The 27,401-nt window shown below is 41.5% G+C and overlaps 1 protein-coding gene and 1 long non-coding RNA gene across 2 annotated transcripts in view; both read right to left on the bottom strand.

Moving 5' to 3' along the window:
• The window catches only part of LOC306999438, a 743,560-nt gene that overhangs the window by 328,375 nt on the left and 387,784 nt on the right, over window positions 1–27,401 (bottom strand). The window lies entirely within an intron of this gene.
• Window positions 16,021–18,252, bottom strand: LOC306998919 (lymphocyte antigen 6B-like). Its single transcript, XM_079613317.1, has 4 exons — window positions 18,172–18,252; window positions 17,980–18,087; window positions 17,728–17,850; window positions 16,021–16,722 (listed from the first exon to the last, which is right to left on the bottom strand). Exons 1-4 carry the CDS (start codon window positions 18,218–18,220, stop codon window positions 16,655–16,657), a joined length of 348 nt encoding a protein of 115 aa, XP_079469443.1. The 5' UTR covers window positions 18,221–18,252; the 3' UTR covers window positions 16,021–16,654.

Here is a 27,401-nt window from a genome sequence, read left to right as displayed (position 1 = left end):
TCTTCCACCCAAAAAAGACAGTGAACATGAGGAGAACCACGCTGTTGAAATTCAAACACGATAAAAGTACTCTTTTATCTCGCCAATAGGCTTTGCTGGTGACGTTATGACATTTAGTAGAAAACAATGCCATCTGTGACCAAACATTCTTGCTACAGTGACAAGGTTTTGTCTTATAAGTCCACATTTCCAGTGAAGACCAGTCAGGCTCATCAACATTTATTTGTTTCCCCTCTTGCTTAAGAATAGTGTTCATCATTTCAGGCCATCTCAGATTAGCCTGGTAATACCAGACTCTGCTACTTCACTTTGATTCGTAGACAGAGTCTGGAATGGCATAATAGAGAAGTGTTTTCTCTCTCGCTAGGGGGCGATTGTCTGAAGTTTAAAATCATTGGTTACCTGTAAGCCAATCAGATAACTTTAGTTAGGACGTATGTTATGCGCCTGTACAGCCGCATCGAACCACAGACATCATGCATCGAACTTTCACTGTAAACACATGATGATGCGAGCGAAATACCGGAGTGAACATGGCTGTAAACGACTTTTGCAGATTATGCGTCGTTAATCTACGCATCCACAGTACAATCACGGTCTCGAAACTTATTTTTGACTGAGTGAAACAAGAAAATATGTGTAGCCAACTCTCAAATTTAGGATTAGATGTTTTAAACACAGCCAGTGCCGCTGCTAGCCATTTTGGTGCCCTAAGCATAATTCCTTTATGATGCCCTCTACCCCGAGAAGCTTCAGGCACACGCGTGGTCTCTTGCTCTCTCTCCCTCTCTGCCGTGCACGCGCTATGCGGTTTGGAGCACAGTCTCTGTCTCGCGGGCGCGATCGCTCTGGATTCCGGAGATTTTAACTAATTCGCGGGCATCAGTGAGCCGCTATCAATATGCGAGAGTCTCCCGGAACGCTATTTTTTTGGTGCCCCCTCAGCTCTTGGTTCCCTACGCACAGCGCGTGGTGGGAGCGGCGGCACTGGTTCTCCATAACAGAGCGAATTGCATCCATGATTGCATCCCGTGTCTCGTTTTGGTTTTCGATTTCTCTGACCTACAATGTAAAACTCGGCGCTTAGCGTCTATGTCACGGCTCTCAGCCCGCCCTCTGTTCGTTGATTGGCCCGGCCGTCCGAAGGCCGGTGGAAAACTGAAAGATAGGCTGCTATCTCAGACTAACTACAGGAGCGAAATGAAATTAGCGGAAGTAGGAAGTCTGACGTAGTCAGGCTAATCTCAGATCAGCAGAACTAAAAGATGCAAAGCATGTTGGTATGCCTAGTTGTCTTATCAGGGCAAACAGATCTTTTTGCATAGACATCCAATAAGGGAGGAGTCCCTCTTATTGGTCTTAAGAACTTATATCCTTCATCATAATTTAGTATTATTTGCAAGGAATCAGAGTTTGTTAGCATATATTGTGTTACCTTTAAGCAAATTTTGTTCAGAACCTTTCCTCAGTGCAATTGATACATTAGACACAATTTGATCAACTTTTGATGGGACCCAGGAATAGACTTTTGTCCACTGTAGTGGACATTATATTTTCTCTGACACCATACATGTCACAGTCACATGTCACAGTTGGGTGTCCTGTAAAGAGCACATTCAGGGCTTTTCAGAGATACCAAATGTTTGGAGGTTTCACCATGAAATCAGTTTTCAAGGAGGTACTTTACATCTTTCCCTTTGTTGACCTCTTGGCATTGGGTATAGAAAAAAGACTTCATCAGCAATTTCAAAGGAACTGGACTTTGATCACTTTGTCTAAACAGACTTTTAAGCTTCTCTTTTTTTCTGCTGCTGGCTTTTCGGCTGTTTCTCCAGTGGGTCGTTTTTCAGGGGGTATTTCGTCAGTGTCAGAGTCGTGGCAATTCGTTATTTTTGGTGTTGAAGGCCGTTTCACATTTTCAACTCGGTTTTGAATTTGTTTCAAATTCAGTGGCTATTATGTCACCCTCTATGACATCTTTAAGTGATTTTGGATATTTTGCCACCATTTTTTTGGCAACATCAGTAGCGTTCATTTTACTTATGGACGGTGTTACTTTCATCATTTCACGGACCACAATTCTAACCATCTCCTTCCTCAAACTTGGACCTGGACGTCTAACTCTATCCAAAGCCTGCGTCAAAGCCTCGGGAACTCTCCCCATGGAATCTGGAATGAGTCTGGAAAAGAGCGACCTGGGCTCTGACAGCAGCTGGACGACAACGTTGAAATTGGCAACAGAGTCGGCACAGACGTGAAAGGTCCTGGTGAGGTAGCAAGGCTTGAAGAACCACTTTCCTGGCCCTGGCCTTTAAAAATACACATACACAAAACAGAGACATAATATGGATGTTTTTATATTTTGACTGGACTTATATAGCCATGTTGATAACTGGTCACATCATGAACAGCAATGCTGAACTTACATTTCAGACTCCATGCAGCAACCAGCTTCCGGGCTTGTATGGGGCTCAAGGCTGACAACAAATCCTCTTCTTTAATAAACTGAAAGTCACCATGGGTCTCTATCCCCAGGGATTGAAGAGTTTCTACCAAGATGTCCTCGATACGTCTGGAAGGTCAGGCAAGACCTCCGTGATGGCGGAACGTAGATATGGTTGGGTCATCTCTACAAATAGCATTTAAGACATAAAAGGAAATATTACAAAAGTAGCTGATAGATTTACTCAGGAACACTGTACATATTGTATCTATATTGGACACAACTCTAATTCCAAAATGAAATAGGTTCAAAACTAGTCTGACTTCGTCATACTCATATTCTAGGCAGAATGTGAGTCTGATACTGCTCCATAGGGCTTTGATTATGAGGCATGTCTTAACCGAACCAGGAAAAAAAAAACCTCTGCGCTCAATTGGAAAGACCTACAACCAATCAGAGCAACGTAGTAAGTGACGTAGTTGTCAACAGAGCTCAACTGCACGCACGCTGGAAGAAGTAGTAAATTAATGAGTGTAAACGATCTTTGCCATTGTTGTAAAAATAATTTAAGAATTCGCGGAGTACTTACAAGCACGAATAGCATTTTTGAGAGAAATACAAAAGGTGTATGTATATACGAACAAGTTCTCCGTTTAGGATAGATCTCGACAATAAAGCAAATAAATCTTCTCGCATTTGTCGGCCCTGTCTCAACTTTCAACCAGCCTCTCAACCAGGCTGAAGAAGCGTGTTCATCTGAGGCTTCAGAGAAAAGAGATCGTGAGCCCATCCCTTCCATTGGTTTTCATTGCGTCCCATCTTCTTAGCGACCATCGGAGCCAGCTGATAAATTAAACTTTTGCCTAATCCCGTAGGAAGGACGGCAAACACATCTTTCCGATCAACAAATGCCTTGATTGCGGTTCTCTGTTCGTCTTTTAAAATTAATGCGCTGTCGATTTATTTTATAACAGTTTATAAAAGATAGCGGAATCTAAACATCTCAGTTCTGCAGCTGCAGTCATCTTTGTTGAAAACCAATTCAACCCAACCGCTCTTTGATGACGTGGTGATTACGTAACCGCAGGTCATCTGTCCATCATCGATTAAAGCCAGCCCTGGCAATTTGATTGGCTCGGCCTTCTGGGAGCCGAGCATAATTACTCCTCAACGGATCAAGTCCAGACCGAACTTCCCGACCAAAAAATGTTGTGGGCGGGGTTCGGGCTGGCACCCAGGCTAGTTCAAAACTACAGTCAGTGGAGATAAAAAATAGAGAACCACTTAAGGCTAAAATTATCATTCCATTCACCATTTCTGGCCAACTATAACTTTTAGTATTTTTAACTATTCAAACATGGCCAAGATCACTTTGACAAAACGCTGTGTTTCAGTGGAATGACACTGTGTTCATCAATGATGTATGATGTTAATGGATAAAGTTATTAATGTTAACACACTGCATTCCTGTACTTTGTTGTGTCACATTATTCAAGACTAGGAAATCGCCTTTCTTGTATGATGTACCTTTGTACTGAATTCTTAAAGTTTTTCAAATGCCTGGCACATCTCTTGAAATAGCTGTGTTTACTTTCGAAACGCCTGGTCCATAATCTGATAAGGGGTTTAATCTAATAGTTCTAAGTTTTGGTTTTAGAGTACTCTCAGGAAACAAACACTTTCTTGAATCCAGATACTCTTGGATTATGATGTCAAGATAAGCTACCTGTGACAACGAAATCTTTTGCGCACAAACCATGTCGACAATATCTTTGAGCAGGAGAGTCAACTGCCACACGTCATCATCTGCATTTTGCACCTTGTCGCCAATCAGAACAGGAAGCAACCTCAAAAAATGAGGAGTTTGACCAGAGAGTTTGAGTGCACTAGATTTGACAGAGCATGGCTTGGTGAAAGCATCAGAACCTTTGTACTTAAAGTATTTAATCAAAGAAAGAATAGACGAATCAAACAATTCAAGTACAGAGCAAGATCATGGGACAAGACACCCTCAAAAATGTCATGGCCTAAACAAGGTGGGAGACCAGGTTGGCATACATACAAGTTTGGCAAATCATTGAAAACTGACCTCTCTCCTCAGACAGAGAGGCAACAACAGCGTTGTAGGTATCAGTGGTTCGTTGCTGTCCGCAAAGATTGGGTTCTTTCTGAAATTCGTCTCTGGTGACCTCACTGCAAAAATAACGAGAATGACTAAAGTTTTCAGTAAACCCAACAATGCTGTGTGACCCTAAATTATCCCCTGCAATACAGTACAAAGCCCCTTGGACTGTTTCCCCTCCTGCAGTGACTCCATTTTCTTCAAAATCTTTCAGATCCAATAACATGTCAGCAAAAACTTTAGCACATCCAAATTGTTCTAGCTCACTCTCTCCACACAGTAAGACTAGGGACATATGATCTGTCTTGCATTTTTAGATAGAACAAGCAAACATTCCTAAGAAATGTTTCATTGAAATTTGGTGGCAACTCAGTACCTTCTTCTGTTGCACCATCTAAAGTCTGGGAAGCCTCTTCACAAATAAAATTTGATACAATGGCTGTATCAAATGGCCTCCGAACCTACTCCGGGCAATAGAGTCCATGTACTCAGGAACAAGGGCCAGGGTGGTGACTCCAGATGGCAACAGCGAGGAGTTTGACATCCTGACTTATGCAAGGGGATACATTAGCCCCCTTCCTCTTCATCATAGTCCTTGATTATGCGCTCAAGAAGGCAATCAGTGGGCGAGAGCAGGAACTTGGCTTCATGTTGACACCAAGGAAGTCAAGTCGGCACCCGGCAGTAGTCTTAACAGACCTTGACTATGCGGATGACATCAGTTTGCTCTCCAATAACATGGAACAAGCTCAGGAACTACTACACAGGGTGGAGCTAGAGTGCACCAAGGTTGGCCTTAGGTTAAATGCAAAGAAAACTGAGGTCATGACCTACAACGTTCCACCAGAACATCAACCTCTGATAACAGAAGGAGACACTGTGCTGAAAGAAGTTGAGGACTTTAAGTACCTGGGCGCATGGGTCAACTCAACTGAGCAAGATCTAAAAGTGAGGAAGGCACTTGCATGGAGGGCCCTGAACGGTATGAACAGTGTATGGAACTCCAACCTCTCCCGCCAAATCAAGCTCAGCTTCTTCTACGCGACAGTAGAGTCTGTTCTCCTCTACGGCAGTGAATGCTGGACCCTGAATCCAACCCTAGAGAAGTCCCTGGACGGGTGCTACACCAGGATGCTGCGTGCAGTGCTTAATATCAGTAAGAGTGTGCATGTAACCAACAAAATCCTGTATGAGGGAGTATCAAGAGTGAGCAACAAGATTGCTGCGAGGAGAATGAGACTTGCAGGACATTACCGAAGGCATCGAGAGCTGCCAGCCAGCAAGCTGGTGCTATGGGAACCAACACATGGCCATCGGTCAAGAGGACGCCCCACGCTAACATACGTGGACATACTCAAGAGGGAGGCAGGAGCCCAGAGCACCAACGAACTGGCCAGATGCATGGAGAATCGGGATGCCTGGAGGCAACGATGGAAGGCTCGTCTGAGGACGACCTAGAGATGGCTGTGCCAGTGTTAGCACTAACAGACGGCGCTGGCACATTGTGCTTTCGATAGAAGTGACTCTTAAATGCTGTATATGTGCAAAATGTCTGCCTGCAATCAGTGCTCTCACACTTAAAAACACAGCGTGGTTCGTTTCTATGAATCCTACAGTGCAACACATAACCCCTCAACGTTTGCAATGTTCTGCCGCAAAAACGACAATCATTCATGTTCAAAACGACCTTCTTATCATCTAAGACCACAATGTTTAACTGATGCTACCACATCTGTAGACTATGCAAGCATGTTGGGGCAAGTCCACGTGGGGAGCTTAAAACAGACGTAAAAAAAAAAAAGAGCCATTAGCTACTAACAGCAAGCAGTAAATGCAGCAACATAAATTGAACGGTTGTCCGCCTATCAATTAGTGAAATAAGTAAAAACACGTTGTTTCTTTTAACTAAAACTTATCTTTTCGACTTAACCTGACAGTTGAAAAGGCCTATGCTTCAGTGATATTTATTTAGCTGCTAGTACACTTAATTAGCTTAGCTAACTTTTTAACCTAAAATGGCGGGGTATTGAGCATTTGATGAGCATTTGGTGAGCATTTGGTGAGCATTTGGTGAGCATTTGGTGAGCATTTGGTGAGCATTTGGTGAAGATGAGCATTTGGTCGAGTACACTTTATAATATATTATAAAGTGTACTCGACCAAATGCTCATCTTCACTGGACGATGGGGATGAAACAGTTTCTGCTGCCATAGAGAGACCTACAGAGGTAATGTTAATATTATGTGTCTACAGATCAGACGATCTACACATTCACATTTGTATGTGGAGTAGCCTATAGAATCTAAGTTTATATCTAAGTATAAACAGACATTCTTATATTTCCCCCCAGTGTGTGGAAGAACAGCAGGAGGACGGTCCATCAACTTCTGGTGCACAGATGAACACACTTCAGTGATTTTCAGTAAATGCCACTGTTTAATTCTGTAGAATTTGTTTAGAACTACATGATGTGACTAATCTACTGTATTTTCAGTTGCCAGTTAAGGAGTTATATAGACTTCATCTTATTAATAAATAAAAAAAACAGCAATATATAAATGTACAGAAAGAATGAATTAAGTGTTTAAACACCGCTTCCTCTTTAAAAAAGGGGAGGGGGCTGCAAGAAACTCTGGGTTTACCGAAGAAAACCTGCTCCCGACCAGGTTAGGTTCACAGAGTAAGTTACCATGGTAACTGACTCTTGAGTATAAGTTACCTCTCTTTCAAAAACGGGTTCCCGCTGGAAATGTGTACCGCCCGGAACGGTGTTGCTGTAACACCGGCCCACTTCCGGGTTGCGCGGTATGTCACAATAACAACACTAATGGCCGATTGACATCTGGTGTGGAGGGTTTGGTGTGGCGATCTGCGAGAGGATTGTGGAGGCGGGGCAACCCTATAAAAAGGGAAGTACAGAGGCCATGGGGGTGTTGTCGATTCTTCCTGTGTGTTCTTCCCTCGGAGTGTGGTGGATTCCTCCTGTGCGTTCTTCCCTCGGATGTGGTTTCTTCTTCGGGTGCTGTTCTACCCCTCGGATGTTTGTCTTCTTCGGATGTGCTTTCCTTTGGACGTGTACCTCGAGAGAAGTGGATTTTCCCTTGCTACTGGGCTGATGTGTGAAGGTAACTGAGGATTATTGTGGGGTTGGCTGTTCGGCTGTGGAATGGATCTAGTCACGATTAAGTAGCGCTGAATGGAGATGTGGGAGAAGGAATGAGATTTTGTTGCGAGAGAGTCAGTGAAGATCAAGCCGCGCTTTATCCTTGGAGGACCGATAAGTACTAAGATCTGAATATTGTTTGCATACATGCACCCGCACCGAGATTGAACATTAATTGTAAAGCGAACTAAGCACGAGTGTCGCGCCGCTTGGGAGAGCGTGTATTGCGTGATTCATTGAACTCCTGTCTTTCTCTTCTGAGTGTGGGTGAGGAAGTGCGATTCCCCGTGCTAGTGACAGAGTACCCTGACCGCCTCGCTACTGGGTGTGACCTGATCCAGCTCGACATTGGAGCTGGCGATCGTGGGGTGAGTGTTGGCCTTAATTCACCGAGTGTGGTTATGCAGTGCCTGAAGTGGAGAGTTTACACGACGATTGCTTGAAGTGGGGTGATAGAGTGGATTGAAAGTTTCATTACCTTAATTCGCCGTACACTCACCATTCCGAAAGCCTACCACTGTCTTTAAATTAACAACCCGGAGCCCAGTGAGAAGATTTATTGTTATAACTTGGAGAGCTGTGCATGTTGTGTTGAATCACCCTGTTGTACAGAGGACGGATCCCTCTGCTGAGACTTCCTGTGACGCCTGTGGAGGAAAAAGGGGACGTTAGCAGCATTCTGTCATCGGTTCCACCGGAGCCTCCCTCTCAGCCGTAAGCCCCCACCAACGAACAAAGAGTACGCACCTGTCTTGATCATTCTCTTTGTCCTATAGACAATCGATCCCTCTGCTGAGACTTCCTGTGACGCCTGTGGAGGAAAAAGGGGACGTTAGCAGCATTCTGTCATCGGTTCCACCGGAGCCTCCCTCTCAGCCGTAAGCCCCCACCAACGAACAAAGAGTACGCACCTGTCTTGATCATTCCCTTTGTCCTATAGACAACGGATCCTTCTGCTGAGACTCCCTGTGACGCCTGCGGAGGAAAAAGGGGACGTTAGCAGCATCTTTCATCGGGTCCACCGAAATCTCCCTCTCAGCCGTAAGCCCTCACCAACGAACAAAGAGTACGTACCTGTCCTGATCATTCTCTTTGTCCTATAGACAACTGATCCCTCTGCTGAGACTTCCTGGGACGCCTACGGAGGAAAAAGGGGACGTTAGCAGCATCTTTCCATCGGGTCCACTGAAGCCTCCCTCTCAGTCGTAAGCCCCTCCTACCTGCTTGGAGTATACCTACCTTCCTGGTAGAAGGTCCCGCCCGGGCCAACAGCCCGTCCGCACAGTGCTACGTCCCTCCGGCCCCTCGACAGAATCCAGTTCTACTGGAACCTCGGGAAAGCATTACTTACCGGAATCCCATTACTTACGCACCCACCTAGGAGGACCGTTGATCGGCTCCTCATCTTACGACACGGCCCGTGCGGCCCGAAGAGTACTCCACGCCTTCCTGGGTGACCAGGGCCCGGTCCCGTCCTGGTGGGGGGAACACAGAAGAAACTCTTGAGACTTTCCTTTTAGACTGATTTTACTTAATAAAACTTGTTCAACTTTTATCCCTTTGTCGGTCTGGTTCCTTCTGGTACGCTCCTCGGGGTGGTCCTGGGTTTCAGGGGAGGGTGCAGCCTGGTTTGGCCCCCCCGACCTGTGACACAAGCTCCCAAATTGACGCTCGTCTGAGAAATGGAGTTTTGGATAATGTTCAGCTTCGGCAGCTTTTAAAGGTAACACCTATATGCTAAAATATACAATGACTGAGGAAGCCTATTGACGAGTCCATAGCAACCAGTTATTGTGTGGAGTTTGTTATACCCACTGTGCTTTGTTGAATGGTCTCAATGTTTTGAGGAAGCCTAGTGACGAGTCCATAGCAACCAGTTATTGTGTGGAGTTTGTTATACCCACTGTGCTTTGTTGAATGGTCTCAATGTTTTATTGTTATATTTCATGTGAGTACTAGTTAACGTTAGATGAGTAGTATGCAGGAAGTGTTGCTTATTGTGTTTCCACAACAATGTTAGAGAGTAAATCTACTGAAATTGCCACCATAACAGTGGAGTGTGATGTGTAACGTATGCAGAGGTTTGTCGTTTGTCATAGTTGTAAAAAATCAATGGCTTCTGAACATCTTTGCCAAGCGCAAACCAGTTCAGAAATCAATAAATTATCGGGGAGGGTCATGGATTTTTTCACAATCATTTGGAGGGTCATAGAAAAATGTATTGCTGGCGAAGGGAGGGTCAAATCTTTTTTGACAACAGATCTCAAAACTCCTCCGGTGGCCCCTTAAATAAAAAACGAACAGTCCCTAAGTCCACAGACGTAATATATACAGATGAAATGTAATTGTGTTTACATCGTCATAATATACAAGTACATATTCTTGTAAAATTACAAAAACTGTTGTCTTTTTTTTTTTTATCCATGGATTGATAATGATAATAATACAGTTTCTTTGATTGTGTTATCAGCATGCTCATGTTTTGTAAAATGTTTTTTTATTAACAGATGTGACAATGAATATGTCCAAGCACCTGTCCCGAAGAGAGCCAAGGCAAACAAGCAGGCAAGCAACAGGTCCAAGTCCACCCTGTCATGGAAAACCGAGACTGATGTTGACATGGTTCCACAGACAGCGCGATTCCTGCCCGCACGGGAAACTGGACCGCAACTGAGCTCTGGTGACTCCTATTCGCCCATGAGTCTTTTCAAACTATTTTTTTTCAGAAAGTGCTGTGTCAACTCTCTGCCACAACACCAATGCTCAAGACAACTGCAAAGGGCTGCAAATATAAATGGACAGATGTCAGCATCAGTGAGATGTACCGCTACAATGACATGTTGCTTTTGTAGCAGGATGCAGCTGTCTGGCCAAGTGGTATTTAATTTACTGTGCTGTGAGTGGCTCTAGGCCAGTGTTTCTCAAACTTTTTCAGCCCAAGGACCACTTTATCTTCAAAATTTTTTCTGAGGACCACCTACCAGAATCCCACTCTAAAACTAAATAAGAAGGATAAGCTAAATTTAAGTTTAATATGCAACTGTTTCAAGTCAAAAACTAATTATTCAAACACAAATGCAATGATATGATCAGAAATTATTATATGAATTTTATTTCATTTGAAAAAGTAATTGTGAAATGAGTTGCAGCTTAATATGAACAACAAACTGCACAATATGTGGAAAAAAAAACTGCAATTAAACGTACTGTAACAGCCTAGGTCCCACTTAATTTCATTCCAAAGAGCCATTAGTTTAAAACTGAGGTTGTGGGTATATGAAGTCTATTGTTGTAACTATGGTAACAATAAAATGCTGAATTTTTTTTACCCTAAATGTCCAATATCACTGAAATCACTGGGATTTTACACATGAAACAAAAACTAGTACATTACAAAACTAATAGATCTGTGGATTTTATATTTTGAGATTTCCATCTAAAACTTAACTTGAATATTAATGAGACGAGTGGTGCTGCTTATCACACATCAGTTTCTGAATGTCTGGCTCCAAAGAGCCATTAGTTTAAAACTGAGGTTGTGGGTATATGAAGTCTATTGTTGTAACTATGGTAACAATAAAATGCTGAATTTTTTTTACCCTAAATGTCCAATATCACTGAAATCACTGGGATTTTACACATGAAACAAAAACTAGTACATTACAAAACTAATAGATCTGTGGATTTTATATTTTGAGATTTCCATCTAAAACTTAACTTGAATATTAATGAGACGAGTGGTGCTGCTTATCACACATCAGTTTCTGAATGTCTGGCTCCAAAGAGGAGAGTTTCAGTCTCATACTAGGCTCCACGTTTAGTCTGTTGCGCTGTTTTGTTTTCAAACCAACCAGTGTGGAAAACCCAACTTCACAGTTGTATGTAGTTGGGAAGGGCATGAGCACTTTGAGGGCAGATTCTGCAAGCTTTGGATGTTCAGGAAGGAGCTGAGCCCAGAAGTCTGTTAAGGGCTGTTGTTTGAATGACATTTTGAGACCTCCATCTGATGCAATGTCCACAAGACTATTGCCTTCTTGTATTGAGAGCTTGGTACATTGCTCGATGATGTCGCCAAACGGATTTCTGATCCACTCAAAGTCCACATCTAGCTCTGGAAAGTATTTTCCCAGCTGCATGTGAAGGCCTTGTAGATGTTCCTTTATGGCTGTGACGGTGTCGTCACCCAGGGTCTCTTCAGTTTCGAGAAGAAAGTCCGCTAGAGTGGGGAAACAGTCAAATTCACGGCGATCAATACGTGCGCACCAGAGCTTTAATTTGGTGCGGGCCCCTTTAATTTTGTCCTGTACAGTGAAGACTGTGACCGCTTTTCCTTGCAGTGCTAAGTTGATTGTATTGAGCGTGCTGAAAATATCTGCAAGATAGGCTAGTTTTGAAAGCCACATAAAGTCATGAAGTCGATCATACAGTTCATCAGCTTGGTGCAGAAATAATTTTACTTCATCGCGCAGTTCAAAGAGACGAGACAGGACCTTGCCACGGGATAACCAGCGCACTTCAGTGTGGAACAGAAGTTTTGTGTGCTCACTCCCCATTTCTTCACACAGGACTTTAAAAAGACGCGAGTTGAGGGCCTTGCCTTTGATTGAGTTGACTATTTTAACTGCCTCGTCCAAAACAGTTTTAAGGCAACTTGGCATCTTTTTCACCACGAGCTGTTCTCTGTGAATGCAGCAATGAGTTGACACAGCGGATGGAGCAACAGTACGCACACGCGTTACCAGGCCCTTGTATTTGGCTGTCATCGCAGTTGCACCATCAGTGCAAACTCCAACACAACATTTCCAGTCAATGTTATTATGCACAATGAAGGCATTTAGTGCATCAAAGATCGCTTCTCCTGTGGTGTTCGTTGGAAGGGATTTACAGAAGAGAAAATCCTCGTGGACTGAGCGTGCATGGATGTATCTCACAAAACACAGAAGATTGGCCTCGTTACCAATGTCTGTGGACTCGTCCAGCTGAAGAGAAAAGAAGGGACTCTGGTGTAATCGTGTGATCAGCTGTTCTTGGACATTTTCGGACATTGAAGTTATGCGTCGCTGGACAGTGTCATTGGACAGAGGTACTTTGTGCATGTCATCACTAGCTTTCTTCCCTAGCATTACGTTTGCCATAACTTCTGCAGCAGGCTTAATTAGAGTCTCTCCAATTGAATGGGGTTTTCCTGTTTTTGCAATGAGTAGAGACACTTTGTATGATGCTTCAGTAGCCTTTGCATTTTCACCGGGCATAAAAAACAGTGAGGTGTTTTTACTCATGTGTCGCTCAAGCTCATCACGTTTTCTCGCAAAAAATGACACTGGTTTATCTGTACAATCTTTGTGCTTAGACTCAAAGTGACGCTTGAGTTTAGATGGTTTCATTGCTTCATTAGCCAATATTTCATAACACAAAACACAGTGAGGTCTAGGATCCTCAAGATCCCCAGTCCAGGAAAATCCAAAATGTATGTACTCATTGTGATATTTTCGCTTAACTTTCTCACATGGTTTTCCACGGTGCGCTAGCTCCGTGGTCTGCGGGAATGTGGTGGCCAGTGGCCGTGACTCGGTATCTTCGGTACCGGCTTCAGTGGGCCTTTGTGGTGCTGTAGTTTTGCTGCTTTCAGTGGACGCTTGATCTTTTCTTTTGACTCCTCTTTGGTTTAGCCACCGATCCATTTTTACGTTATTAAAACCCTTTCACACGTAAGTTTAAAATATTTTACAAATGTTTTTCAAGGCGACCGTTATTTACAATCTGTCACTTTATTGTTTCCATGGTGACGCGTCATTGTTTGTCACAGCGCAAGCACAACACAGCGCTGAATGAATGATGATCTGCTTTTATGTCATTTTTCCTTTTTTATTCAAAATATTCACACATTTATTAGCTGTAGTATGAAACACCGATATTCCGATTGTCAAATATGTGCATGTGGATGTGTTTTGTTGTATAAACACCTTTATAACGATCGCGTTAGTTGAGCTGTATGCGCGATGGGCGGCGCCATGTTAGTTTGTGCCACAGTTCAGAGATTTACAACACGTCAATTCCTCCACTTCTCCCGAAATACATGAACGTAAGTGGCTGGTGAACTGGGAGAAGAATAGGGTAAAATGTAAAGCTACTTACACAATGTGTATCTGATATGAATAAAACGTGTCGTTTTTTATAATATAAAGGATTATTATTGCCGCTTCCATAGACATCAGTGTGTATTTTATCATTGTTTTTTAGAACTGACGTGATTTTTAACAGTCTGAAACCTAAAATAACCATCATGTGGTTGAAAACATTGAATAGTTGTGATAACGTTTTATGACAAGCACTAAGCGCGGCCGTCTCTGGCTCAGTGCCAGCCAACGCGCCAAAGCACATTTGAATGCAGTTGATCACGTGATGCACTGACCATTCTAATCACACCGGTGCGTGCAAAAGGGTTACAGAATGGCAAAAACTGTTATCACAGTTTCGCAAGTGCATTAAAAATCTACTTAAATAAGTGACGATTTTATAAACACTTGCCTAGTTTAGGGCATCTTTTCGCGGACCACTAGGGGGCGATGGCGGACCACTATTTAAGAATTACTGCTCTAGGCAGTTAACTGTGAGCCAACCGCGATGGCCAAGCCCCTTTATAAACCGGGACTTTTCTTTTGACAAGCGACGTCATGGACATGCGACTGTTGTCCTGTCTACCTGCCGGCCTATCTGTCTGATGTCTGTCTTGGTCTCCCTTGGTCATCTATTCTGTGGTAGCGTCGCAGAAGCCCCGTTGCGGCAGTAGCCCTGTTATCAGCTGAGGGTGCGCCCGGTTATTGGCGATCAGAGCCTGGGGCCGTGACCCAATGCTATTTATCAAAGGAAGAGGCTTTCTAGCCGGGGGGTAGCTGCCAGTGGGCGACATCAGCGCCGAACATCTGCTTCTTTGCTTACGTTTTTAATGTCACGATTTGTTCACGGATATAACACGCTAACGTCAACAACTGCGGCTGCTTTTTCACCCGGGACCTAGAATTAGTGGAACCGTGGTTTGCTCAAGTTAATCGGCAGCTTCCTGGTGATCTCTTTCCTCCTGTTATACCGTGAATTAGTTTTATTGAACATCATATAGCCAGTTTCATGGTTTAAGTGTTGAGTGTTTGATGGACTGACACCACTGACTGTAATTGTTTTGGTCTATATTTTATAGGCTCATTGTTGTTTTGTTTGTTTATTTAAGCTCTTGTATGGAGGACTTTTTCTGCTGCTGATATACAAGAGCGTTATTTCTGATTTATTTGGGTTGATTATTTATTTGTTTTCATTTGTCTACCCCGACCAAAGATCGCTAACTGGGGGTTAATCCAGACGGCATTTTTGCCCCATTGTGCTGGATGGTCTATGATATTTTGTTTGTTTAATTTGTAGTTTGATGTGCGTGATTTAATTGCTACTCATATTTTTAACTCTAGTACCATCTTGGGTTTACCAGTGTATTGCAATTGTTGTGTGTAATTTTGGTTGATTTTTTATGTGTTTGTCTTTTGTCCAGGTGCTGAAGACCGCCAGTGGGAGCAGTGCCCCTTGCGGAGGTGGGTCCCGTGCTGTGTGCAGTGGTTGTGTGTTCACCAAGTGTGATCATTTCCCTTGTGGTGCGTGGGTGTGAAACTTAGCACGTGTGAGTGGGGTGTTGTGTTATGGATGCTCATTGCTCGGGCCACTAGCCTCCCACTGGTAAGTTTCAGCCCTATCTTCACCTCTTGGTTGTGTGTGTGTGTGTGTGTGTGTGCGCGTTGTGACTAGAGTATATTGTGTGTTTGTTATTTGATTCGGTGTCAAGTACATTCTATTTGCTGTGAAATTTGTATTATATGTTGCTTGTGAAATCTTGAATCTTTGGAGTGACTCTGGTGTGTACGGCTCCGTTGGTTTTACATTTTTATAAAAAGAAAATTAATAATAATACAAATATATTTTTGTATTCGACCACTGTCTCTGGCTGATCCCTTCACGAACCTGAGTGCCTGGTTAGCGAAAAGTCACTAAGTCTTTGGGTGTAAGTCCCATTGTGGCGTAGTCTGCTATTTGTCTGGGTCTAAGCCCAGTTATATCTATTCCACCTGCCACACTTTCATACGGATTACTTAAATAGAGAATATTTGTTTTTTATATAATTTACATCATTAAAGAAATAGAGACTCCAAGCATTGTAAAGACATACGATTCAAGTCTGTGTGGGAAACATTCACTGAGTTACAGGTCATTTTCTGTCGTGTTTCAGAATGAACTTCACATTGAGAGTCGGCAGAACGCGCATAATGCTCGTTTCTTTATTTTTACGAAAACAACACAACATTTCGTTTTTATTATGAGTGTACACAAATAAAAGAAGACATTTAACAGTTTTGAATGATGTGTAACACTTGTATGTAAGATCAAAATCAACAGAGTATTTTGAGTCTGTTTTGCACTGATAAGAAAAAAAGCGAGCAGATCACACCGGCGTGATTGCCGACCCCAGAGGGTTAAGGGTATATGGGGCGATTTCGACCACAGGGCTTGTGTTCTTGCAGTCTTTGTCTTCGTGCTCTACTCATACTACCACCCGTGACACTTACTAATTGAACCAAAAGTTAAACAAATTTCCAGTCACTCACTGAGATGTTTATTACACATAAGTAAATATTTTATTAGTCATTCATCACAATTAAAGGCAAAGTTTTTCTTCAATTATTTATGACATTCTAGAATAATTTTGATTGATAATTTTGATTTGAATAAATATGGTAGTTTTAATGCAGTAATTTTTTATGTTAAAAAAGTACATTTTCAGTTCCTTAAACCAAAGAACAGCAGAGCAACAAACAAGCTTTATTCATATTGTGTATCATATTGCGTTTGTTTGATGGTGTTTGCTGTAGAATCTGAAGTTCAGCTGGACTCACTGAAACAGGAAGTAGAAGAGCAGAGGAGACACGAGCAAGAGGAAGCTTCCCTTATACACTCCATCTAATCAACACAGGAAGGAAATTAGGATTAATAACACTCCACTACTAATACTTATAATAATAATAATATTGATAATATTATTTAATATTGTGCTGCTTATTAACAATCACTAGTTCATATTGAATTATTGTTTGTATAATTTCCAGGGATCTCAAGTTTTATCAAAAGTTTGGAGTTCGATTTGATTCTTTGGGGTCTTCATGTAAAGTTTGTAACATACTTTGGTTAAAATTCCTCAATGGTTGTGTAAAACACCCTTTTACCTCCTCAAAAACAGCTCTGTTCACAGCGACCTGTTTCGGTGCATGTCTCTTTAAATGATAATCAGCAACAACTTTTTGGCTTTTTGAGGATAAAAAAAAAAGTTAATGGATTTTTTCATTGTATGGTGGTTGTGTCCACACACTGCAAAGACACATTATAAAAGTACATTTTGCATCAGATGACCCCTTTAAAAGCAGTTGGAGAGTTTTTGACTGCATCAAAAATTATTTTGCACGAATTTGGCTATAGGCTACTTCTCAACATCAACTCTTTGATCACAGGCAGGAGATTTCTTCCAGGAATCGTAAAATCAAAATGCTAAAAAAATTAAAAAACATGAAGAGGTTCCTACCGCAAACCGAATTCATCCGATCTTGCTCTTCCAACTTCCACTCTGTGTGCGCTTGTTGCCTAGTAACGAACGTGCTTGCAGCGGGAACACGTAATTTACCCAGAAACAACTATTTCTGATTGGCTGGTAGGTGGCATTTAACTCTGAATAACTCAAGACAGATGCTATGAACTCGGCAGAGAACTTCGCTCCGTTTGCCTGCGCCTCGTCCATTAATTGTATAGCGGGACAAGTTAACCCTAACTCCTCAGCGTGAGAAATACAAGGTGTGGCGTGTGAGCATGTGAACGGGTTGAAATGCGTGAGACTTGAGAGCCCTGAATTTCCTCATTTTAAGTTACTGTGGATGAAATCAAACTGCTAGCGCATGATCAAACAAAGGCCAATACCTGCTGCATTGCAAAGATCAGTGTTACAGCAGCTCGTAGTCACTGTCACTCCAAGGGCCTCTGCAGTCCCTTGTTTACATACAGGTATGCACCCTTTAGATGAGGCGGACACCTTAGAGGAACCTGTAAAAAATACATAAATTAATAATATAATAAGATAATAAAACAATTTCAAGATGAGCAGTTAACAAGTATACTTTCTCTCCAGCGGTATCACTTATACAGCAGATTTCCACATTATACTGGACTTACTGGATGTTTCGATCTTAAAGCATGCAGAATCTGCAGCTGTACATATCTGCTCTGTTCCTGCACAAGAACCCGTCAGAGATGTGCAGGAGTAACACTTGAGAGCATAACCTTACAGACAGAGAGAGACATTGAGTTAGCGCTCTACAGTATGAATAGAAAATAATACATTTCAATACTTGCTGTTTTCTGTACCTCCAGTGAGAGAAATGAAAAGAAGAACGACGGCGACCTGCAGATTCATCTTGTGTCAGGAGCTGAATGACTATACAGAAGTAATGCTTCAGTTTCTTTTATGTCTGTTCAGAAAGGGGTGGTTTTAGGACTCTTTGTGACGTCCCCAAGGAACTATAGTTACTGAGAAAAATAAACCGGAAACTTAAACAGGTTGGGTCTCATTGAATTCTGATAAAATGTCTTTGTCTCCCTCCCAGTACTTCTCCAGAAGCATTTCGATTATTATGCAATCATCGCTGGGCTAATTTTAGCTCATTATGGGTTATTTCATGTCAAGTAAATGTAATTTATATATTTTGTTTAGGCTATATAAATTATTTAATTATATATTGGTAATTTAGGAAGTAAATGGACATTAAACAGTCTAAATCAAATAATTGTATTTAACGGCACAAGGACATTAACAGCATCATAAAATATTAAAGTGACAGCAAAAGGAGTAAAGTCGGTGTGCTTCTGGCATCTGTGGGAAGAAAAGAACTGTCTATTCAACAGACGACACCATTCACGTTTGCTTTGATAGAAGATAACAGCTTTCTGTCTCCTCTCACTCGAAAATTTGCTCTGTTTTTTTCCCCCCTGGGTTCTGGCTGTTGGGTCATTTTGTTGGGTTAATTTCAAGTTTTGTGTAACCCACTGCAGGGTTGAATTTCAGTAGAAATTATGCCCTCTTAAACTACACAGCTAAGTTGAGTTTATTTGACATAACAAGTAGCAATACAGGAGCAGTACATTTTCTAAACTTCTTTGTCAAGGATAATACGATAAGGTTGCATTAATTTATTTCCATTGAGGTCCTTGATTTTTACTCCATATCTATTAAGCCGTCCTATCTAAAAAACAATCTCTTCACTCTTATACTAAAACCAACATTAAAACCTTGTAGGATTGAAAATAATCCAAGATATTTGAAAATTAACAAAGACATTTGCTTTTACTGTTTCAACCCCCCTCTTTCTTACCCCAATGAATCATGATCATTGAGCTTCGGAGCATCTTCCACCCAAAAAAGACAGTGAACATGAGGAGAACCACGCTGTTGAAATTCAAACACGATAAAAGTAGTCTTTTATCTCGCCAATAGGCTTTGCTGGTGACATTAAGATTTTTTTTAGAAAACAATGCCATCTGTGACCAAACATTCTTGCTGCAGTGACAGGGTTTCGTCTTATGAGTCCACATTTCTCAGACCAATCAAGCTCATCAACATTTATTTGTTTCCCCTCTTGCTTAAGAATAGTGTTCATCATTTCAGGCCATCTCAGATCAGCAGAACTAAAAGATGCAAAGCATGTTGGTATGCCTAGTTGTCTTATCAGGGCAAACAGATCTTTTTGCGTAGACATCCAATAGGGAGGAGTCCCTCTTACTGGTCTTAAGAACTTATATCCTTCATCATAATTTAGTATTCTTTGCAAGGAATCAGAGTTTGTTAGCATATATTGTGTTACCTATAACAGGTAGGTAACATATAACAGGTTAAGCAATTTTTGTTCAGAACCTTTCCTCAGTGCAATTGATACATAAGACACAATTTGATCAACTTCTGATGGGACCCAGGAATAGACTTTTGACTTTTGGCATTATATTTTCTCTGACACCATACATGTCACAGTCACATGCCACAGTTGGGTGTCCTGTAAAGAGCACATTCAGGGCTTTTCAGAGATACCAAATGTTTGGAGGTTTCACCATGAAATCAACGTCTCCTTGGTCTTTAAAAATGTCTGACATTAATTTAGTGATCAAATGTAGCACTCTTATGGAAATATGATAATATATTGTAATTATAATTTAACCTGTTAGCCTTCACCAGAGCGAGGACGCTCTGAAGCGTTTTTTTTTTTAAATAGTTCAAAGTTACTATCAGATTTAATGTTATTACCTTGACAAACTATACATCATTAAAAATATATAAGTCTCACGTTTCAGTATTTGACCACTATTGTATTCTGAGAAACTTATAGTGACAGTTATGTCTTAATTTGTGTCAGGATTTATGTAATGAAAAAATGAGTCGATACCTTTAATATGAATTATGAGCGTCAGCTGCTCCATTCAGAAAAAAACTCCGGTGCTGTTGTCTTGAGAACGCGTGACAAAACAACGTTCCTCAGGGCTTTTGGCTCAAAAATGTGCAGATTTGGAGAAATATTGTTATATTATCATAGGTTTACATCATATTTCTATAGACAGGAATAATATTTATTGAATTTATATCCAAATGCGTCGATGTATACATAAAGAGCGCTGGATACTCTGATGTACTGTGTTTTCAATCCATACAGCAGAATGAGGGCGCTCTATGCACAGTTTTTTCCAAATATGGGAGCTCACGAAGAAGAACAATAACCTGTGACCTTCCAGGACGTCACTGACATAAACACAGCTAACGTTAGCTTTCAGAGATCTCTATAACATGCAGATAAAGATGTTTTGAAGACAATAAACATGATTGCAATGATATTTGATTTACCTGTGTTCTTCGAGCCATGTCAGGTATTTTTATAATAATAGATTATATGTATAATGCAATGCTAATCGATATAGACTTTACAAACATGCAGAATACCATAAACTCATTTATTTTCTGTCTGATTTTCTTTTCTGAAGCCAAATAAGCTCATAGAAGATTATTTAAAACACTCGACTTGCGCTATAAAGTAAGTTTGGAGCATAAAACAGGGTTTTAATCTCATAAATTGTCGTGTATTGATGGTGTGCTAAGCTAACATGCTAGCTAGCTCTCTAGTTGCACCTGCCATCTAGCTGTTATTTTTTATGATTTTTTTTCTAAATCGGAATGCTTACTGAAATATTTCTTTATTTGAGAAAGGCATTTGATACAGTTTCAAATGTGAAGTGAAGATTATGAAAGAAATTAGGGGGTGAAACACCGTGATTAGCCAGTCGTTAGCGATTATAATGGAGACAAAGGAAAATAATATTTATGGCCACAAGCCGGCTGGAAAGGTGTAAATGTGAGCAGGAGAGAGTGACACTGAATGGGGCTCGTTTGCACCACAAAACAATAGAGACAATAGACTGAATAGATGCTAATAGATGACAATAAACACAAGTTTGCATTTTAGAGTCAATTCAAAATAAAGTCATTTGAGATGATCTTGAAAAACATTTAACAAAATACAGAGTTTTAGACTTATCACCTTCAAATTTTAAATATAACATGGTCAGACATGTGTCTTTAGCTGGAGTGCATTTCTAGAGTGCTGACGGGCCAACTTCAATTTAATTTTCATGAAGATGTTTCATAAAAATAAATTTCTAATAACTTACACAACTTTGAAGCTATTCATAATTTTTTTTTCATTATGACAATAATTCATTCTACATTTCCAATAAAGTGCCAGGTGTCAGCTTTCAAATGAGACCATACTTGAGCTTTTAGGACGAAGGGTCAATGAATTGAATCTTTTTTAGGTTGGGTATGCAATTTCTGGGGATTTTTCAAAAGTGGCGCTGAAGGCTAACAGGTTAAATCGGACTACTTTTCAAATTGTATGTAATAAACCAACATCTCAGGAAAACGTTATGGGGTTTCAAATCAAAAAATGACTTTCTGTTAGAGACAGAAACAGGGCATTGATTTCATACATGTCCACTGTGGAGGACATCAGGACTTTAATCATGTTTATGGGGCATTTTGGGAGACACAACAAGTGAATATGGAAATAATTTATACATCAATATTCCTATGAAATATTAGATATTATTATTACTCCAATTATTACACTTCTTTTCATTAAATGTTGCTCAAAGAACACATTAATGTGCAAATTAGATACAGTGTATAGATACATTACATTGAATGGGGATATACATTTATGGCCATTTTATCCACATATTGCATAAAGTAAAATGGTGTATCAATGCATTCCGTTATATCTTTCATAACATAGTTGAGAATCAACTTTATACAAATTTTGGTTAAAATCCCGAAATGTAATTGGTGATTGAAAAAAAAAATCCCATTATTTTTGCCTTTACATATAATTTCATGTTTTTATTTTTTAAGCAACTGAGTCCTGTTGTCCACTACAGAGGACATAGCATAACATATGAATTAAATATAATTTTTCAAAAATGTATTTTTTATTTTTTTATTTTTTTACACCATTTGTTTCTTATGCTCTAAACCACATGTGTCAATTACAAGGCCCGCGGGCCAAACACGGCCCGCCACAACTTTAAATCAGGCCCGCAAACAAATTCTGGTGATCAATTTAATGTGGCCCGTGCACTGTTTAAATACGCGTCTGTGACAATTACAACACTGAGACGCAGGTGGTGCTGTCGCGCTTCACTCAACTCTTTAATTTTATCAGAGAATACGGCAATAAGTAAGGAATAATTGATGACAGGCCGTTGAATTATTAGCAGATTAATGCTGTTATTAGTAATATATAATGGGCGCTAGGTACTAGTCCCAATCAATATTTTAAAATGACAAAATTGTCCCCACCAATATTTACTCCTTTTTCCTGCATAGAGAATTACGAGGCGCCCGCCTCCGTCAAATTTGGTGCCGCCTCCGGCTCTCGACAAAACTCGGATAGACAGTCACATGCTCAGATACACTTTTTCCACCGTGACGGTTCTGTTGGGTTCCTGTGTCGCTTCATGAGGCACACGCGCGCGGTCTCTTGCTCTCTATTCATCTCTGCCATACACGCGCTACGCGGTTTGGAGCACAGTCTCTGTCTCGCGGGCGCGCTCGCTATAGATTCCGGGAGATTTATACATTATGTAACCATTGTATCCAAATATTAATTCAAAATCACTTAAGTGTGTTAATGCTGCATATTTATATAATGCTTTGACGCGTTTCCACAGCGCATGGGAACGTCTGCCAATTCCTCCAACTGCGTTAAACGTAGCCTACTTTGAATTATTGAAAATTATACTTTTAACATTTAAAAACAGACGTTTTCAAATTCCAAAGCTTGTAGAAGGTTCCTATTGGCAATTGTAAGAGCCAGGTATAGTTGTATTTTTATGAACACTCTTTTTGGTCACATACGGTAATTAAGGCACCTGGTGGTGGCGGAGGAAGTAGAGCATATCATCTGTTCACCTGTGTGGTTCGGGAGTGGAAGAGAGGGGGTGACGGGGGGAAGTCCTATTTTTGTTGACCGCTGTAGAACGCACTTCCAACGCTGTTTAAATGCTGTTTGTACACCATATCGTATTGTGAAGCAATTATGGAACGTAGCCTACTGGATACACAGCCTTGTTTGTTTCTGCAAATAAATCTACAAAACGAAGTCTCTGGATTCGTCAACATCATTGAGCAAGCGCGTCTGGCAATTTAAGTTTCCCCTGCTCAGCCTCTCGGCCGACAAATTCGTTTGGCTTTCAGATTGTCGCCCACATTTGTCAACAAAAATTCATGATAAACGTAGAAAAGAAGCCACGCTCATTGAAGGCCGTAATCACTCACGGATATACGGGGATCATCGGTAGCCTATTGAGACCACACACACACACGGATCCGGCTGAATTCACTGGAGAACGGCGCGCGAGAGCATTGCACACAAACTGTGGTATGTTTTACTGTGTTATGGCTTGTTTGGAAGTTAGTTTGAACGGGTTACTGCCACTTGTTGAAGTTTGGTGTTGCTGTTGTTTGGAGCGGTCGATTGCCGCTGATCGGTTTTGTGTTTGGAGCGGACAGCTGACTTATGTGTGTGTGGTGTGGCTTCAGCGCGTTGTTTGTTATATCGTGCCTCGGTGCCTGCATGCAATTGCTGTGGCTATTGATGTTGCTGGCTTAACGTTGGATTCATACTGCGATGTTTTGTTGCATCTGTTTGTATGCACAAAATGAATGGATCAAGGGCTGGTTCAACTTCTTCTAATATGGAGAAAAGAAAAATCAATCTGACTGAAAAGGCTCTGGCAAGCAGGATTGAGTCAATTCAGAAGCAGCGCAAAAAGGAAGTAAGCAACATAAAGAGCCAGATATTGTCTCTCAAAGAGCTCATGAGAGATGATCAAAATGCTTCACAAGTTAAAGCAGAGTTTGATGTTTTGCTGCAATTGTATGAAAATGCCACTGCATTGCACAAATCTTTGATGCCTTTAATCCCTCCTGATGAACAGGAGAGACAAAATGCATGGTTCACACGCATCACTGAATACAGCCAAGGGTTTATTAAGGATGCCAAAGTGTGGATTTCAGAAACCAACAGGCCTCGTTCAGAGCTAACGCATAACATTGAGTGTGACCAGGAAGTTCTGTTGGGGAATGAAATTGGCATTCATGAGGATGTAAAAACAGGACAAAGCCATCCATCTTCTCAACATGATGACCAGGATGACATATTGCCATGTGACAGTATATCAAACCTAAGCAGTGGAAAACAAGGTTCAAAATCAAATGTTTCCACTACTTCGTCTGCACGTCTAAGAGCAGAGGCTGAAATGGCTGCTCTGCTTGCCCGTCAAAGTTTGCTGAAGGAAAAACATTCTCTTGAGGAGCAGGAAGAGAAACTAAGACAACAAAAGGAACAATTGCAGCTTAAAGCCGATATAGCTGCATCAGTGGCTAAAGTGAATGTTTTAAGGACCTCTGGATCTGGTGTGCGGAGTGCTGTTTCTCATCGATCTAATGGCATGGAGTCATATTTTAAGAAAAGTGGAAAAACGGTTAAAGCTCTTAATATTGATGCTGAGACTTTTGTTCCACAACTTGGAAAGGATGATTTACAGCTTGGAAGGCCAAGACAGAAAAGGGTAGACAATACCATCCGTCTCCAGCAGGGGCCCTCAGAGCTTATGAGACAGAGCACCTTTCCAATTACTACAGCGCCTCCAGTGTCTCATCCTGGAAATGTCCATACATCGTTTTCCACAAACATTAACAGTGACCAGAACCACATGTTGTCTATAATGAAAAAACAGAATGAGATAACATCAATGCTGGTGCATCAGCAATGTCTTTTATCGCTGCCTAAAAGAAATATCCAAATATTTGATGGCGACCCTCTACAGTACCATGCTTTTATGCGGTCTTTTGAACAAGTGATTGAGGAAAAGACTGATAATGCTGAAGATGGTTTGCATTTTCTGGAACAGTACACCAGGGGGCAACCACAACATCTTGTCAGGAGCTGTCAACATTTGACTGATGGCTCAAGCTATGCAAAGGCAAAGACTTTACTGCATGAACACTTTGGAAACGAGCATATGATAGCATCTGCCTATTTGGATAAGGTCTCTTCATGGCCAGTGATTAAGCCAGAAGATGGAAAGGCTTTACATGCATACAGTCTGTTCTTGCGTGGATGTTGCAATGCCATGGATGAGGTTCATAGTCTGTGTGAATTGAATACACCTGCCATTATGATCACCGTGAATAAAAGATTACCCTACAAACTGAGAGATAAGTGGCGAACCGTGTCATGTAGCATCCAGGAAACGCATCGCCGAAGACCTATGTTTGCTGATATTGTGAGTTTTATGGAACGTCAAGTGAAGATCCTGACAGACCCTGTGTTTGGAAATCTACAGGACGTACCAGTGTTGGTGGCAAATAAAGAAGGCAGCAGGACAAGATCACTTCACTCAGGGGCTAAGAGAAGTAGCTTTGCCACTGCTGCTACTACAGTTGAAAGGACACTAACAGAACATAGGGTTAAAGATGGACATTTACTTGAAAGGACTTGCCTGTACTGTAAAGGTAGACATTTGCTGGAGTGTTGTACTCTGCTGGAGAAGAGAGCTCAAAGTGAGAAGATTGATTTCCTGAAAAAGCTGGGAGTTTGTTTTGGCTGTTTGTGTACTGGTCACATCAGTAAGGAGTGCAGGAAACGTCTTTCTTGCAAAATATGTGGCTTGAGGCACCCTAGTATGCTTCACATCCACAATAAGGACAAAAGAGCAGATGAAGAGAAAAGTAAGAGCAACTCCGAGAGTGCAGTGGCCAGTTCTTTGGTTGCAGTCCAAACCAGTGGTCTTACTGGGGCCGGCGAACAAGATTTTAAGCTTGCCATCGTACCAGTAAAGGTCAAGTCAAAGAGTGGTCAAAGTATAGTGGAGACCTACGCCTTTTTGGACCAGGGCAGTTCAGCATCCTTCTGCACAATGGGTTTGATGGATAGATTGAATCTCTCTGGGAGAAAAACAAAGATTCTTTTGCGCACCATGGGCCAAGAGAGAATTGTGGACAGTTGCATTGTGTCGGACTTGGAAGTGGCTGGATTGGACAGTGGCTGGTACTGTGAAATGCCAGATATCTTCACACAACCTAGGATGCCTGTGAATAGGAGTAACATCCCACGACAGGAAGATTTGCATAAATGGCCTCATTTGAAACATGTGTACTTGCCTGAGATAGATACAGATGTGGAGCTTCTGATAGGCATGAATGTACCCAGAGCTTTGGAACCACTTGAAATCATCCGGAGTGTGGATGAAGGGCCGTATGCCATCAAGACAATGCTTGGTTGGACGGTAAATGGACCCCTTGGTGGAGAATGTTGTGATGTGTATCAATCTGCATTTACCATCAACAGAATTTCTGCTGTAACACTTGATGAACTCTGGAAACAACAGTTTAAGACAGACTTTCCAGAGTGCAGTCAGGAGGAACAGCTAGGACTTTCAAGGGATGACTGCAGGTTCTTAGAAATGGCTAACAATACTGTGAAATTAGTTGATGGCCATTACAGTATTGCTTTACCACTGAAGGATAGAAAGATAAGCATGCCTAACAACCGTAACATTGCAGAACAACGCACCCTCAACCTGAAGAGAAGGTTTATCAGAGATGCATTATTCCATAAGGACTACACTGCTTTCATGAATAACCTTATATCCAGTGGCTATGCAGAGAGAGTGCCAACCTCAGATCTGGAACGTAGTGACGGAAAGGTTGGTATATCCCACACCACGGGGTATACCATCCGAAGAAAGGAAAGATCAGAGTCGTCTTTGATTGTGCAGCATCATTCCAAGGCGCATCACTCAACGCACAACTCCTGAATGGTCCTGATTTGACTAGTACATTGATTGGAGTCCTGACCAGGTTTAGGAAAGAGCCTGTTGTTCTGATGTCTGACGTTGAGGCAATGTTTCATCAGGTTCAAGTTCCAGAGGAAGATGCAGACCTGTTGAGATTTATTTGGTGGTCCAGTGGAGCCTTCAGTCAGTGTTTGGAGGAGTAT

This window comes from Phoxinus phoxinus (genome assembly GCF_949152265.1).
Source record: "Phoxinus phoxinus genome assembly, chromosome: 5".
NCBI classification, from domain to species: domain Eukaryota; kingdom Metazoa; phylum Chordata; class Actinopteri; order Cypriniformes; family Leuciscidae; genus Phoxinus; species Phoxinus phoxinus.
The sequence above is the reverse complement of the archived record's forward strand: the minus strand, read 5'-3'. Positions and strand labels throughout refer to the sequence as shown.

Excerpts from the sequence above, each read along its gene's own strand:
- LOC306998919 (XM_079613317.1), bottom strand. The coding sequence starts at position 18,220 with ATGAATCTGCAGGTCGCCGTCGTTCTTCTTTTCATTTCTCTCACTGGA. Across the intron at positions 18,088-18,171 it reads TTTCATTTCTCTCACTGGAG|GTTATGCTCTCAAGTGTTAC; the intron begins GTACAGAAAACA and ends TCTGTCTGTAAG. Across the intron at positions 16,723-17,727 it reads TGATCTTTGCAATGCAGCAG|ATGGAGTGTATAAGGGAAGC; the intron begins GTATTGGCCTTT and ends TGTGTTGATTAG.